Source organism: Salminus brasiliensis, chromosome 9, assembly GCF_030463535.1.
Source record: "Salminus brasiliensis chromosome 9, fSalBra1.hap2, whole genome shotgun sequence".
Taxonomy (NCBI): domain Eukaryota; kingdom Metazoa; phylum Chordata; class Actinopteri; order Characiformes; family Bryconidae; genus Salminus; species Salminus brasiliensis.
The window spans coordinates 12553671-12570298 of NC_132886.1; the positions used below are offsets into that span (position 1 = coordinate 12553671).

Below are 16628 nucleotides of genomic sequence, written 5' to 3' on the forward strand. Positions count from 1 at the left end.
GTGACCCCACATGGCTAAAAATAAGGGTGCTTCAAATAGTTCTTTGAGCAATACAAGAGCAGAACCACTTTGGGTTCCACAAACAACCATCTTTGTGATAGAGGTGTGTGAGTGTGAAGAACCTCATCTGATGTAAAGGTTCTTTACCAAATAAAGGTTCTCTATTACAGGTCTCTTTTACAAACATGCCTCTGCATGGAACCCAAAGTGGTTCTGCTATGGCATCGCAACTTAAAGCATCTTGCAGCGTAAGAATGCATGGAGATAAAGTGCACAGCTGGGATCCAATGGGGAATGGAGTGTAAACTGGGATATACACACCAAAAACAAATAGTATATTCATATCCACTAGCCCAGCGTGCAGTTTCTGGCATGTCGAACCTGGAGTAGCAGCGATGAAGACACTATCCTCCTTATTACAGGTCAGTGGAGTTTGAAGCTGCTATTTTAAAGTAACAATTCTACATAATGATGCTTTCATTTTATTTGTTCTATGAGAGATCTCTGAAACGATCTCTTGAGGCTTCTCAGAACAAACACACAGTTTGATTAACAGAGAGCTGACAGCAAACTCAGGGGGTTCAGCTCCTTACTGCTCCATCAGCACTATCGACAATACAGCCCCTTAGGTTAAAGCAACACTATGTAGAACTTTTTTTCCCTAAAGTAACAGCTTCATCATCACTGCGATGCTTTACTGACTGTACTAGAGAGAAAAGTGTCGCTGTTGTTGCTACTTCTGGCTCGACTTGCTGCTGACTGCAATACGTAATAAGCTTCCACATGCTTCTTTCACTTGTAATTGCGATTCTGTATTTCTCAGCTTATCTAGAAAAACATGTCCTTTAGTGGCTCAAAGTGTCCCAATTGTAGGATTGCCAAATTTTCATAGTGTTGCTTTACAGCTCTCTGACACAGTATAAATGGGCTACTGAAACAGACCTCCAGCAGCTACAGGCCCTACAGAGACCCCCCCCCCCGTTGCAGCACAGCAGAAAGTTATACTTTCTTTCCATTTGATCAAAAACTTGTTTTCTAAACACAACTATGATAATAAAGAGAAAATAAAAAAAATAATTTTCTTGGGAAAGCAGTGTTAATTATGGCATGATAAGAATAAAAATTCAGGACTTGATAAAACAAATAATAATTAACTTGTTACCACAGATAAACTGAGTAAATAAAACATGTGAATCCATGGAACTTTAGGGCTTTCATTGTACAGTTAGTTCATTGTTTAGATAAATTTAGTTTTTTTCTTTACCAATACCAGCTTGGGAAATGCCAGCCTTTCTTGGAAAGTTGAGAAATGGTGAGATGTGCATAAAAGATGTATCTGTATACGATTCAATATCCTCATTCAATATCCTCAGCCAATCTGCAAAATGTTAGAACACTGCCTGGATATGAATATAGCAATTATATAAAATAAACTAAAATGACATTTGTAATCATTTAAATTGATTTATTCTTTTGGTCAGTCTGTTTACCAATGCCTTTGAACTACAGTTGTCAACAGGTTGTCTTCTGAACACTAAATTGATTGCTGGTTTATTATTGTATATTATTGTATTTATTATTGTATATTAAATTGTTATATTTTTTAATTAGCCGCAGTTGCCACCAATTTAATGGTATTGTTTGTTTAAAGTATTATTTGTTATTTGTTTTTTTTAACACCATATTTAAAAAAAAATAGTTAGCTTAAAGTTTGCTTAATGTTCTTAAGTCTCTGTGAGATCCCATGCTATTCTTCATTTGATCAAATTTTTTTATCTTAATTATTATTATTATTGTTGTTGTTGATGTGGTTAGTGGTGGTGGTGGTGGCTTTATTATTATTCACAACCCCAGTGTTCCTCGTTATTATATTTTATTATTGTACAGATACCCCCTTTTCCGTGAATGCACAGTTTTAATAATTTTCTTAAATGAAATTAAAGCACTTTGGTCAACATCTGTTTTACATGGTTTGACTCTAATCATATCTGAAGGTTTGTGCTTTTATGAAGCACTGCCGTGCCTATAGAATAAAAGTCCTCCCCGTTCTCATGTGGTTTCAGCGGAGAACCCCGGTGCGTGTTTCTATTGGTTACTAGGGTTTTTTGAAAATTCTTTAACCACGCCCCTAGCAACGGCATCCGAGGTCTGACACGGATTGGTTCCCTGACTGCAGCTCTCGTCCAATCAGCGCATGTGTGCGGTTTTTGGATGCACGCTGGTGAGCGCACTGCGGCGTTACGACGAGGCTGCTTTTAATGCACGCGAGCGAGCTCGTTCCCGGAAGACAGCTGGCTAATAGAGCTGCACACTGTTCGTCTCCTCTGCTTTTATCATTTCCAGGCTGTTAAAGCTCTTTTAGGTCGAGACGGATTGTCTGGAGTTGGAGTTCCCGCGTCGTCGGTAAGATCTGCTCCTCTGCTCTGCGTGTTGTTTTGTCTAGCTGCTCAGTTTCCGACTAAACCAGCTCGGCTCCTCTTCCTCCACTGTCCGCAGTGTCTCTCTCAGGGGTGCTCAGCTATAGCTGGTAGGGTTTCACTGATGTTAGCGCACTTTTAATGTAGTTTAATGTCGTCCAAACTAACTCGAGCTAACAGGGACTAGCTAGCGAGTCGCTTGCTGTGCTCACGCTGCCCTGAAGTCGTGTCGGAAACCCTGTGTTTACGAGGTTGGCGCGCCAGGAACGCCACCATGAAGCCAGCTCCAGAGTAACGTGGTGGGAAACTGCTTGAAACGGATAATCTGCTGCTTCATTCTGGCCAAATATAGCCAGCTACTTGCTCTCGTGGAGACTGAACATCAGAAGGTAGCTAGATGCCAGCTAGCTAACTAAAAAGGCCTTTTCCTGAACGTTTATTTATTAGACGTCGTAGGAACTTTCGAGGAAGACTTGACTTGAAGGCAGCTGTGTTTTGTTTGGACAGACTGGAGGTTTAACTCTCAGGCAGGTCAGCTAATGAGACATGGCTGCTGTTCCCAAAGGATCAGGGTCCTATTGGGTATTATTATTATTATTATTATTATTATTAATAATAATAATAAGGTAATTTGTTATTATTATTATTATTATTATTATTATTATTATTAAGAACACATTTTCTTTGTGTCTAAAATATATGGCACTAGTCTGTCTATGTACTGTTTTATTACAGGTCCAGTTATTTCCCCCCTCTTTCTTCTTAGCCAGCCTACAGAAAAGTGGTCGACATGTGATGTTTAAAGCTCTGTAGATACACAAGAAGTAACATTGTCAGGTCTTCTGAGAGACTGCATGATTTGGGATGTAGGAAAGGGAAAGAAGTTTTAGGAAGTGGGGAGGTCAAACACAGTTATCTGTAAGACACTAATTTCAGACGCAGGAGGAACTCAGACTATTCGAAAAGCTGATATGGAAGTCTTCTGGATTTGCCAAGCCCACCCACATGCCCATTGCTGTTGATGATTGATGTTTTACACCCATGTTTCTCAATTCATGTTCTTTGTTGTCCAAAGTCAGGAGAAAGCAGTAAGGAAAGACCATGCCTTTTCCGAGAGGAAAGAAACCCACAGTCAGCAAGATCCCAAAGCTGCAGGTTAAGAGCTCAGAGAATCAGGTAAGCGAGCAGGCTTTGCGTCTACTGCAGAAACGCCACTTTCTCCAGTGATGACCGTGCAGATCTAAGCAATCTACAACTCGTCTGTGTTCCAGGAGGAAGGCCCTCAGGTCAAGCGAACAACCTCCCCTCCTCAAGGGGCTCCCAGGAAAAGGACGGCATTTATTGACATCACTAATGTAAGTCTGATGTTTTAATGAGGGGGATTTTTCTTCTGTGTTGTATTCATGCCTCATTTGTCTCCATATGCTTGACTAGGCTGCGTCTCAGTGTTTTTTGAATCTTCATTTCGACGCCGATGAGGACGGTGTGAGGCGAGTAAGTGCTGGGTGGCTGTTGGTGCACTTTAATACTTGACACTTGGTGTGTTTAAGCTGAGCAGCCTTTAGACATTCAAACCTCCTCAATTCAACACTTTTATATTTACAAATGACCAAATTTGTACATGGTGAGCAATTCTCAAATGCACCCTAACTCGCAGGTGTTAACTATATGCCGTCTAACACACCAGTTTCACTTACTAGAAGGGAAATAACGCTGTTTTTTTGGAGGGATTATGTCCTCTGTGTAATCACTGTCTTGAGGTGGATCCTCCCTGGGGTGAACTTGGGCTTTCTGGAGAGGTGCCTTTTATATGTTAATGATCATGATGGGTCCCTTAACTGTTGTATGATCTTATTTGCACATTTGCTTTGTTTGATCATTATGTTGAGCCTGATTTCAACTGTTTTGGATTTTTTTTCCCTTTGTATGCTGTTGCATATTGATGAAGCAGTAACTGCTGAGGCCTTTACACACCAACACCTATTTGTGATTTCAACTATTCATTGGATTGTTTCCCCCTTAAATTTTATTTTTTTATTTTTTCAGTTTTGCAAGTAAAACCGATTAGTTGTCTTGACTGTTGGCATAGCAACAGTCAAGATGATTGATCAGCTGTCTCCAATCAACTAGAACGCTTTAACAGATGCCAACAAGAGTTTGTTAATGGACAGCCAAACAGTTTGAAAGTGCTCGTATATCTTCATTGTCACGTATGTCTGTGTATTTGTATGCGCCAAGCAGATAGCTTATAGAGCCTGTTTACACCTGGCATTACATGCATTTTGTAGCCGGATAGAATCTGGATATGTCTCTAAAACGAATCTCTGGAGTGACCAGATTAGATGCAATTTTACTTTCCCACAATAATGCAACGAAACGCATGCTCAGTTTTAACTTGACTTTCTGTAAACGACAGTTTCTCATTAAGGTGGTCCTTCTTAAGAAGAGTGTAAATGGCTTATACGCATGCTCAGCGCACCAAGTGAGAGAGTAATGATTAAGATCCGCAGTAATAATTACTTGTATTAATATTTCTTTATTTACGCTTGCCTGACTGTATTAACGGGTTCATAGACTGATGGATGGATCAATTCATTCAATAGATTACAACAGTGTTACAATCCATTTTTGCAGACAACAGATCAACTCCAAGGCTGGTAACGCTATCATCTCAGGATATATCACCCAGATCCTTATGGTTTAGATGAGTTGTAAAATGATTTAACATGAGGATCCTATTGCTCACTTCCATAATCACTGAGCTATAATGACATAAGCACATGGTGTTTGTTTATAAGGAAAATGTTACCTTGAGCATGCGGATATGTATTGCTCAGGAGAAGACGGAGGGAGAAATATATGATCTTGTTCAGATAGTGTGTCCCAGTGTGGTCATTCCCCCCCCCAAACAAACAAGCAAGCATGTAATATCAGTAATGAAAACATATCCGTGTTTGAACAAGTCTGTGTTACTCAGTACTTCAGTATATGTGGAACTATACATGAATCAAAACCCATTTTCTTAAATATCACACTTTTCCACAGTTACCATTCGCTGTCTTTTGTTGGTTTGTTGTCCTTCCAAGTAGAATCAGCAGATTATTAAAGTTGCAACTGTGGCCTTTACGTTAACGGCCATTTAAATAAATGTAAGCTTGCTTTTCTTTCTTTCTTTTTTTTTTTTAAATCAAATTTTGCATCTTATGTGATAACTGTGCAAACGTTAATCATTTTTTATGAAAATCAGTTGCAAGACAAACGTTAGTCTGCTTGTTTTGTGCAAAGAATGTTTATAAAGATTTTATTCATATATATTTAGTTAATTCATTAATTAATTAGGGCTGGGCAATATGACTATCATATCATGATAAATGTTAAGATACATAATGTGCTTTTCTGAGCATATCAAGGATATTGTTGGTGCTTAAACACTGATCAACTGCACGTTTCATTACGAACAGTGTAATTAGTGCTGTTTAATTGGTTGAAGTGCCGCAGCTTTTGAATAAAAAACACTATATTGTGAAAAATGTCTTTTAATATTGTGATATAATTATTTTACCATATCATACTTTTATTTATTTATTTATTTTTAAGATTTACATTTTTTAAGAGGTTTAAAGAACACCCCTGGCGCCTAAACGCAAAGCTCAAAAGAGAAAATAGTCTGGCATGTATTGTTTTGCTGCATAAATTACTCAGTGTTACGTGTGTAACGGCCTTAAGTGTTTGGTTTTAGCGCACCGGACTTTAGGATACAGCAATCACCATGCCTCGCCCTCTGTTTTAGGCTCACAAGATCAAGCTTAGCAATCCTATCAAGAAGAAAGGTCAAGTCAAGAGGGTGCCGAAAAAGGCCTCAGTGGCTACCAAGAAAGAAGCTACCAAGAGTGAAGCGACAAAGAATGAAGCCAACACGAAAAAGTAATCGTCTGCACTGCAGTTTTAACAATTCATCAAGCTTTTAATTAGTACATTACATCTTCACTTATGTTTAATTTCCTTGACACCTTGTGCAAAGCACTGCTTCTATCTGTGGCTGTGTTCTACCTAGTGAGATTGTGGTCCTGATCCTTTACCTTTCCTGCAGTTCAGCCTTGGTTAGCTCTGCGGGTCAGTCTGAGGAGCTGCAGAAGGAAGTGTCCACGGCAGAGAAACCGGAGGAGCCCCTTCCAAAGGAACCTCTCCCACCACACCTGCTACCTCCACAGGTAAGACCAGGGAAATTGATCTTTGGAAGTCTCTGACAAATTCAAGGAGCTGAAAAAAATAAGATTGCTGTTTGTCCCCTCCCCCCCAGATACCTGTAGAGTTTGATATTGACTCCGATCCTACCAATGACTGTACACAGACGCCAGAATATGCCAAAGACATCTTTGACTACCTGAAGAACAGAGAGGTGAATTAACATCAACATAATCATTTTATTTGTGCTGAGCAAACAACCGCTGGCACGGTGGTCAGTAGTATTACAGGCAGGGTAAAAAGCTGTGGAATATGATCTCTCCTTCATCCTTTTTATATACTGTTTATGTTGTCCATTTGTTTTTTAACCTGTGATGATCACAACCCAGACATTAATCAAGAGTAAACATGCACTTTGTCCCAAACCTAACCGATCTTTGTTATTCAGGAGAAGTTTGTGTTGAATGACTACATAGACAGTCAGCCAAGCCTGAACCAGAATATGAGGGCTATTCTAGTGGACTGGCTTGTAGAGGTGCAGGTGAGTGCTGGGTTTTTAGCTGTACAGTTGGTATAATATTGATGTGTTCTAGTGTGGAGTCATACTGTGCTGGATGGTAAACTGAAAATCTACATTCAGACCAACATACTGTAGCGCAAGACAGAGGAATGCAGTCCTCTGGCATTAAATATTTATTTATTCATTCTCTCTCTCCTTTATTTTTTTTTTTTTAACCTGCAGGAAAATTTTGAACTGAACCATGAGACTCTTTACCTGGCAGTGAAGATGACTGACCATTACCTAACTGTGTGTCAGGCCAGTAGAGAATCCCTACAGCTCATTGGCTCCACAGCTATGCTGCTTGCCTGCAAGTTTGAGGTGAGAAACATAAAATACTCATTCACTGCCAGCGTGAAATGAGGCTCCACACATGCACAGTGTGTTGCTGATGTCTGCTCAAAATCCAGTAGGCTGTGCTCGTGGAGACTTTGGCTTGATACTGGCTATATAAAGTCCAATGTAGTTGTTGCTTATGCCATTATTTCAGGTGTGTCTCAAACTGACATCCACAACTTGTGGTAATGAAGCACATTTTCAGAAAGTAACATAGTGGTCTGTGTTTGTGTGTGGAGCTATTTTGAAGTTTTTTGAAGACTATACAAAGTAATATGAGAACCTAGAGTCCTTCCCCTTTAAAGATACTGCAGTGGGAGAGTATGCAAAGAAATGTAATGGAGCATCCAATTTAATTTGTTTTCAATCCTCATTGCTTGCGTCTGTTAACTGTGACATGTCAGGAAAGCCTGCTCAGACCATGCCAAATGTGCAAGAATGAGTCTACAGAAGAGGCCTTTGTATACTATTGGTATACAATATATTGGAACGATTTCATTACCAAACAACATTTCAAAAAATGTTTCCTTTTGTCTCAAGCAGTAAAACAAAATAGTTGTAAAAATCTAATTTGACATTGTATGTCTTGCAGTGTCTATTGCAGTGTCTGTTGCAAATGTGCATGTTGTGATAATGCTGAAGCAATATATTTTGCAGCCCTAATAGAAATGCACCTTGAGACAAACTGCAATGCAAGTCAACATAACAGTAAATATTATCACTGGGGCATTGTGCATATGACTTACCGAAAGGTAATTCCTTTTTAACTGTTAGCTTCCTAACCATGTCCAGCAAAAACTCAGTCAAAAGGTTATGTATCGTGGTCACATACTTTACAGCTTGGTTTTATTGCTGGTCGCAAATGTTTGTGTGTGGGGGTTATTTTTGTCAAATTATCTGCAGTTGAAACAGTGTTTTGGAAGTGTTCTGCTTAAAATCAGGACATTTGTCCCAGATCAGAAGTCACTAATGGGCAGGCAGCAGTCCAGGCCAGAATGCAGTAGATGTCCTTTCTTGCCCTGGACCTGTAATGGGAACTGTTCATTTTGACTGTTTATTTTTTTTTTTTTACCGCCGTAACTTTTTTCTTTTATTGTACAGGTTTAGTGGCCCATGAAACTGACCAATCGCACTGCATTGTAAATATCATGTGACTTTACTCAGATATTTGTTTATTTATAAACTGAAAAAGAAGTTCAGCACATCTGAGCAATCAATGGATAGACTCGTACATGGGTTTGATTTAACACTGATTTGACATTATTGACTACGTAATATTTGATGCAAATACTAGGCTACTTCAATATACAGAACGCATATTTGGCCTTATGGATGTTCCTTTTTTGCATTTTAATTGAATACTCCTGGCCTTGATTATTAAACTGCCATATTTTTGAGCACTTTCTTTACTTTAAAGGAAATGATCCCCTTAATACTGGTGGTAGCCTTCATTTTTGGTTGCCAGTGCTGTAAGGCACTGGAATGTGGTGTCTCATATCCTACCACCTAGTTTCCACATATAGAGCAATGACTTTTGCTTGCTGTAGTTGAATGTTTGTTTGAAATTGTGCCAGTCATACCAGCATAATGATTGGGTCAGTGAAATCCACACTTGCAGTGAACCTATTAACAGAGCACAGGAAAGGTCGATTTTAAGTGATTTCCTGTCATACAAAGACTCTGAACCTCTGTTCTCTTTGATTACTTGAGTGGCTGTTAAGTCCTCTTAAACACAAAATGAAAAATCTACAAGAATTTGACTTGAGGGGAACATCAGTCCTAAAAACCCTTTTTGACTTCTCTCTCAGGAGCGGCTCCCACCTTGTGTTGACGACTTCTTGTATATCTGCGATGACGCATACAAACGTTCCCAGCTAATCACCATGGAAGGGAATATCCTGCAGGCGCTGAACTTCGACATCAACATTCCCGTTGCCTACCGCTTCCTGCGTCGCTACGCCAAGGTGAGCAAACACATTAAGAAACAGAGGGCACACAACAAGCTTCTTAACACGCCACTGGATTAGCACAGTCAGGTTGTTTGCATCAACTGGTTTCTGAAACGGTCAATGTGGAAGCTTGTGGAGGAGGATTATGTTGCGGCAGGGGTCGCCAATCATATCTGCAAAGGCCCAGCATGTTTTAATTCCTGCCAGGCAGGCGCTCGCCTCATGTAACTAATGAATTCAAGACCAGGACAAACTGATTAAACATTGTGCTTGATTGGAATTAAAACCTGCAGCCTTTTGCAGAAAGCAATAGTTGGCCTATGGCTTACAGCGTCTGATATACAAGACTAAACACGGTCAAGAGTTGAACGGGGGGTGGGTCTATTGGATGGAGATTAGGTCGTTGACAGAGCAGAGGCTTAATTCACACAAGTGTCTAGAAGGAAAAACGGTACATCTAAGAAGAGTTTCTTATTTTATACTTAACCTTTTTACTCCTCGGCTCCACAGATGAGGAATAAATACAAGCCATGCTTTGAGATCCTTAATGGGCATGCTGTTCACAGGCAGATACAGAACAGGCCTGGAAAGTGAAAAAAAAAAACATGTGGACTATCATGGTGGAGTAATATTACAGGATTCCACAAGGTTATTTTACACAAATATCGTTCAGTTCTTGAGAGATATTGGCTCCCCACTCTCTCATTATTATTGCACTGTATAGGGAAGGACTATAGTTTATATAGTAGTGGTACAAACACACTCCTGTTTGGACACTTCCTCATCAACATGCATCAATTCCGGTCGCATAAACTCAGTCTGTACAACCACACATACTGAGAATAAGAATCAATAAAAGCTGTGTGCTGTTCATGGAATAATATTTAAACCTTATGGGCTGATTGCCCTGCCTAGTCTTGGACTAGACTAGACGGAGCATTCTGAATGGTGATTCCTCATTAAAACTAAAAACGTAGTGTAGGACTAAGCTTAATCTCTGTCTGGGAAACCATGGTGGAAAACACCATGCTGTTGCTTAGCGACATAAACCTCCCATTAATGAACTGTATGGGGGGAAAATATCTGAAATTGGCTTGTAACTGTCAAAGGCTCCAGTTTGTTCAACTGTCAGTGGCTTAGTAACAGGACTTGCAGTGGATTTCGGCATTCAGCTCATGTAGAAAGCTACACAGTTTTCTTTAAATTTTTAGTGCGTTGTGGGATATTGTAGTACCCTCAAAATCCCATTTAAATTCCACTTTGATTTGGACTCTCTGAGAAAAATGGCAGGCATGCACATTAGTGGCCTAAAACCTAAATGAGCCTTTTCTGTCAAAGCCATAGAGAACTAGCTGATGTTCCAGGCATTGCCAGTGACCAAGGCCAGTCTGTGCTCTGGGCACGCATATCTGTGGTTGTAACATTGGCCTGATCCTTAGCTAGTTATGACATATTGTTGTCCCAATTTCCCACTATCCTTACTGCAGGGCTGACATGCTTTCTCCCTGACGTGTGTAGGCAATAACTGCTCGCCACACGTAGGTGGGTACTCTGAGTAAAGCCGAATACACTTTGTGCAAACTGCTCTGTTCTGTTCTGCATTCATGACCCAACAGACACACTTGATTATGTAGCAGTGCTGTGTATGAACGGTGACAGAGGAAACCAAGTCATTCTTCCCACACAATAACACCACGGCTAGCTGTACTTGCACAGGCTCCCACCCACATATGACTGTGGCGTTACTGCGAGTTGAACTTGGGTCTTAGTGATGGAACCCACTTATGGAGTTGATGTAGGCGTGTGTATAAAACCTATAGAGCCGCATCCTCTTAATGAAATGAGTTTCGACAGTTTCCTGCTTCTTCATTGAAACGTGCCAGTAAATGGGGAATAATCTGCAATAAGTGAATGAATAAAACACTTTTACTGACTGAATACAGCAATTTCCTAGCTTTAACATTGTCTATGACTCATCCATGAGTGGAAGCCTTGCTTTTCATATTGCTAACTTTCAATTCAGATAGAAGAAAAAGTAGGGTTCTATTGTTCCATTGTCTCAAAAACAGCTGCAAGAGGAACTTCTCCTAATGTGGTGTGATAATGGGCAGATATGTGCTAAAGCATAGTCCTGCTTGTAAAGCAGTCCTGGAATCCCAGTAGGTAGGGGTGAAGACAGACAAGGGATGAGACACACTATTAAAAGTGTGTGCACAGTGACCAATAAGAAGTCTTTTCTGGGACTCTAAGTTGGCTTTGAAATAGCTGCTGAAAATTGGTGTGATGTTAAAGTGTGTATGTGCTTGTCTCCTGTGTGCAGTGTGTGAATGCTGGTATGGACACGCTGACCCTGGCTCGGTTTGTGTGCGAGCTCAGTCTGCTGGAGATGGAGTTCGTCCCAGTCCGAGCATCTCTGCTGGCCTCTGCTTGCCTGCTCATTGCCCTGGTAACCAAGGACCTTGGGGGATGGGTGAGTGTTTATGCCCCTTACACACTTTCTCTCATACACTCTTAAGTCCTTTTTGGACTGGGTTTGTTTTATATGAGGAGGTGGAGTAATGTCATTTTTAAAAATAATGACCAATCCAACAACCCACCAGTTTTTTTTTTTTTTTTTTTTTTTTTTTTTTTTTTTTTGTTAAATTAGCAACTACATAATATTAAAGTATGTATATAGGCTATAGGCTACGGTGTACAATGACCTGCCTAAAGCTGCCAGAAGTGTTGTGCACCTGAGGAGTCCCTTTGGCTTATCTTATTATTTTAACTGGGGTTTGCCATTGACTTGAACGACCCGAGGTATCTGTGCCATGCAGGATAAAACTAAATGGCTCCTTGAGAAACTGCAAAAACTCCTTTTCCACAGAATGTGACGGAATGTTTACCCACATGACGATTCACACAAGATTAATATAACCTGAGCTTATTTTTATGTCTTATTTTTCAGAAGGTAAAATGCACCAGGGACTTTACTGATGTGTGTGCATGTAGTTCATAAAAATGACTGACATGACTTATTGAAATGGAACTGAAATCACTGCGAAACTGGCAATAATTATATTTCCCCACATTCCTGTGCAAAACTAATGCCATCTGAATAGAGCTTTGCTCAGTCACCCACTTTATTACCCGTTTATTTTCTCAAATATTTAATCACTTCTTACCCTCTTCTAAATAATAATAATAAAGGTACATTTGTGATGCCAAAAAACACAAGTTTAATTTATGATTTCCTTTTTAAAAATAAGCGAACAGTGTTATTGGGCTGCACACTGTTTATTATGAAATGTTAATGAAACTCAGAGTTTAATGTCTATAAATCAAGCTGAGCTGCTTTTGGAGATGCAGTTTCTTAAATGTCTCGTTTATCAAAACGCCTGGCTTCTGAGACACAACCGATCTGTCATCTGGGTAGTTGGTGGAATGAGTTCATGTCAGAATATTAGTAGAATATTAAATTGTTATTAAATCAAGATGTAATTGGTGCGCTCTAATAAATTGGATGTCTGAATCGCACTGTGTAAAGGCCTTAACACTAGAATGCACTCTTTATGTGGCTGTGTGGACTGGATGGCTGGATGCAGTATTAATACGTAGACTCTGCTAGGAGGCAGCCTGTGTGCGTTTAGTACTAAATTAGACTAACACTAATGAAAGTTCATTTATATTAACCACTGGGAAGCTATGATGTATGCTAATTCTTGACTCCTAAAACACACACACACTCTCTCACTCTGCACCCGGTCAATGACCGATTAGCTTCTCTTTTCTTAAAGCAACAAATAAGACATTTAAGTGAATGAAAGTGCTGGACTTATCTGTATGGCTAATTATTTTTTTTATGCCTAATTGCTTCTGTGCTCTGAGCTTTTGGATTTAAAATGGAATTGGAGACACCAGATTAGCACTAAATTCTCATTCCATTTAGCCTTCAGATGCACACTATCGTGTGTGTGTGTGTGTGTGTGTGTGTGTGTGTGTGTGTGAGAAGTTGCAGAGACCAAACTATTACAAATCTCCTTTTATAACGCCTTGATGTGTGCTACTGCTTTCAGACACCGTGCCTGCAGTTCCACTCTGGCTACAGCACAGAAGACCTGGCACCAGTGGCCCGAAAACTCCAGCACATGTTAAGCAGCCCTCCTGACAGCAAGCTCGCCACAGTCCGGAGCAAGTACTCCCACAAGTAAGCCTGTTCACCAAGATGTTATGTTTTCTTTTCAGGTGTATAGTACGCATGTCATTTATTCCAATATGTGAAGTCATTCACACATTTAGACGTTTTAAAGACACTTAGGCTGACTCCGAGCCAGCAGGCTGCACCTAAAACTGCCTTGTTTATCTGCCTCACTTGCAAGCCATAAAAGCTTGCTGGCAACATTTGAACATTAGCTAGCTTAGCATATAAGACTGTGAACTAAACAATGTAACTGTACCTTTTAGCTAATGAAATACTTGGAAATTCCAGCATAGGTAATTAGAGACCCAAGTTTGAATACCTTGGGGGAAATCAACAGTAAAAGACTATTCCAGTATTCCAACAATTTTTGGTGGCAATATTCAGTTTTGGATACCCCCCACCTGCGCTGTCAATATCGTCAATATATTTCTATGCATGATCCAAAGCAGAGGCCTCCAACCCTAATCAATCCAGCTTGATCAGGTGGATGAGGGGAGAGATTTGAGAAAGATAGAACTCATTGTGGAGAGGGGGTGACCACTGGTCTATTAGGATTCTTCACAGTGATCATACAGACCAACTGTCATTTATAGCCTTCAGGTTTAGCCTTTTGTGTATTTTAAATTGAGGTGCATTACATTTCAGAGCTTTTTCAACCTTGAAATAATATACATTAGGTCACTCAGCGTCAGTACTGTTCCTTCATTGCATTGGACTTGACTACGAGACAACAGGCTGTCATGCAGTTAACAGCAGATTGTAGCTGGAATCTATGCTGGTTAAGTTTCCAATTTATAATGCAAATCTGATGCAGCACACTTTTTAAGCAGAGATTTCAGTGCTGCCCATCTGCATGTAAAATACTGTTGGTAATGGATATACAGAGCTATTGATATGAACCAGACCCTTAGTTAAAACAGCTTTTATGTTCTCTGTTGCTGCTAGTGCACACACACATGGTGGATTTTAGAACGGGCGTATCAAATCTCTGCAGAGTTGGGCCTTCCAGTATCCGTTTTTCTTTACAACAAACTGTATTTAACTTACAAAGACCTTGTGAATTAGCTGAGGAGTTTGCTATTGTGTATTGAGGCAGAACACCAAACACAGCTGTGCTGTGGTCCACCGGGAATGTGTTTTGTGAAAGTACCTTTAATAAATTCAGTTGAATTGCTAATCGATAACTAACACTGTTGAGAGGTAATTTAAAAAAAAAAAAGTCCAGTAAAACCCAGTGACATCAGTTTCTAAGTGTCATTATGTTAAAATGTGGTGATGTGAAATTTGTGCAGCACATTGGTTGTCCAGTCATGTCACAGAAGGTTGTGGACACCATTGGTCTGTAAAAGGTTGTAAAGCCATTTTTAAGGTTCTATGGTTCCAAACAACCCCACCAGGGTTACGCTACACAGTTCTTACCCTGAATTTAACCCCGCCCAGAGCGTGATCTAGTGCATATTGGTCAGTAACTCCATCTGAAAAGTTTCTTATTCCATTACACACACACACACACACACACACACACAGACAGACCAGAATATTATGACCACCCCTGGTCCTCTTACCCTTCAGTAGCACCTTGTAGATCTGTAATTACAGACTGTAGTCCATTTGTTTCTCTGTAGCCTCCTTTCACCTCGTTCTTCAATAGTCCGCACACCACAGGACCACCACACATTTTCAGTACTGTGGTGACGCCATGTGCTGACATTGTGGAGCTTTAATTTGTTGTGCTGGTAACAGTGGATCAGACACAGCAAAGCTGCTGGACTGAGAACAGTCCACCAACCAAATCATCCAGCCAGCAGCATCCTATGACCACTGATCATGAACTAGAGGATGACAAACTGTGCAGCAACCTGCACTGTGGTGGTTCTGACCCCCAAAGTAGAGAATGTAGAGAAGCAGATCTGGAATTATGGAACTACAGAGTGCTCCTATATGGTAAGTGGAGCTGATGGGAAGTACAGAGTTCATTGCAAATCTTTTTCGCAGTAACTTTTTAATTTTTGTATGTTTAACTTGGCCCCTTTTAAGTAAGCCCGGTGGATGGGGTCACTTGATGAGTCAATCTGAGTTCACAAAGCTGTGACCCGTGTTTTAATGTTCTTGAACACTGATGCCTGAGTTTCATTCATAATTCACTCTTCTCAGCCCCTGCAGATGTTCAGAATTTGAGTTCTTTGACTAGCGAAGCAGTTCATTCATATTTGAGCATCCCAGTTGACAGCTGACATGCCAGTTTGGATCTTTTTCTCTCGTTTTTAAATATCCATTTTGTTTTTCTGACAGGGTTTTCTTTGAAGTCGCTCTGATGCCTACTGTGACCTCTCAGAAGCTGGAGATGTTTTTGAAGTGAGAGAAAACAAGAAGTCTGACTCTCTAATCTATAAACCATGTAAATATTTGTATTTAATATTGTATATTGCTCCTGTTTTAAAATAAAAGCTGGTTCTGTTATGTGGTTACAAAATGAGCTGGGGGGTGTTCCAAATGCAGTTTTTTTTTTTAGCGGAGTTGTAAACCAAAAAAAAAAGTCATGATGAAATGTTACAGAAAATTTGATGCTGCATTATGTTAACCTACTTCTGCGAAGTTGTTTAAGAAGACTTTAAATAATGTTCTTAAATTCAATATTAAACCATGTTATTAAACCATGTAAACTTGCATGTATGTAAATAATTTTTTGCCTCAGTATTTTACCAACCAGGTTTTGTGTTGGATGTATTTTGCAAGGCTGTGTAAATGCTATTTTACAATTGGTGGTATTTGATTAAAAGTAATGTTTCTTATGTGAACAGTGTCTGTTAATTTTAAAATTGCCTAGAAATGTTGATGGGCATCCATTTCTATTTGCTGTTTGAAGAAATGACCACAAGAGGGCAGCCTGTTGTGCAAATAAAGTTCTTGGCCATTTGACCTCAAATTACAGTACACGAGGGCTATGAACATTGCGTAGCTGCTGCATCTGAACATTTGAATGGAATCTGCTTTTCTGTTAC

At 39.9% G+C, this 16628-nt stretch overlaps 1 protein-coding gene across 1 annotated transcript; it reads left to right on the forward strand.

The window, feature by feature from the left end:
• Positions 1–2316: 2316 nt before the first annotated feature.
• On the forward strand, positions 2317–16384 carry ccnb3 (cyclin B3). Its single transcript, XM_072688795.1, has 12 exons — positions 2317–2403; positions 3493–3593; positions 3689–3772; positions 6208–6341; positions 6508–6628; positions 6718–6816; positions 7051–7143; positions 7345–7482; positions 9306–9461; positions 11767–11916; positions 13502–13632; positions 15919–16384. The coding sequence occupies exons 2-12, from the start codon at positions 3519–3521 to the stop codon at positions 15983–15985; spliced, it is 1248 nt and encodes a 415-aa protein (XP_072544896.1). The 5' UTR covers positions 2317–2403; positions 3493–3518; the 3' UTR covers positions 15986–16384.
• The last annotated feature ends 244 nt before the right edge of the window (positions 16385–16628 follow it).

Bases quoted from the DNA above. Each gene is read 5' to 3' on its own strand.
- ccnb3 (XM_072688795.1), top strand. From the start codon at position 3,519: ATGCCTTTTCCGAGAGGAAAGAAACCCACAGTCAGCAAGATCCCAAAG. The intron at 6,629-6,717 runs GTAAGACCAGGG...CCTCCCCCCCAG, and splicing joins CACACCTGCTACCTCCACAG to ATACCTGTAGAGTTTGATAT. The intron at 6,817-7,050 runs GTGAATTAACAT...TTTGTTATTCAG, and splicing joins ACTACCTGAAGAACAGAGAG to GAGAAGTTTGTGTTGAATGA.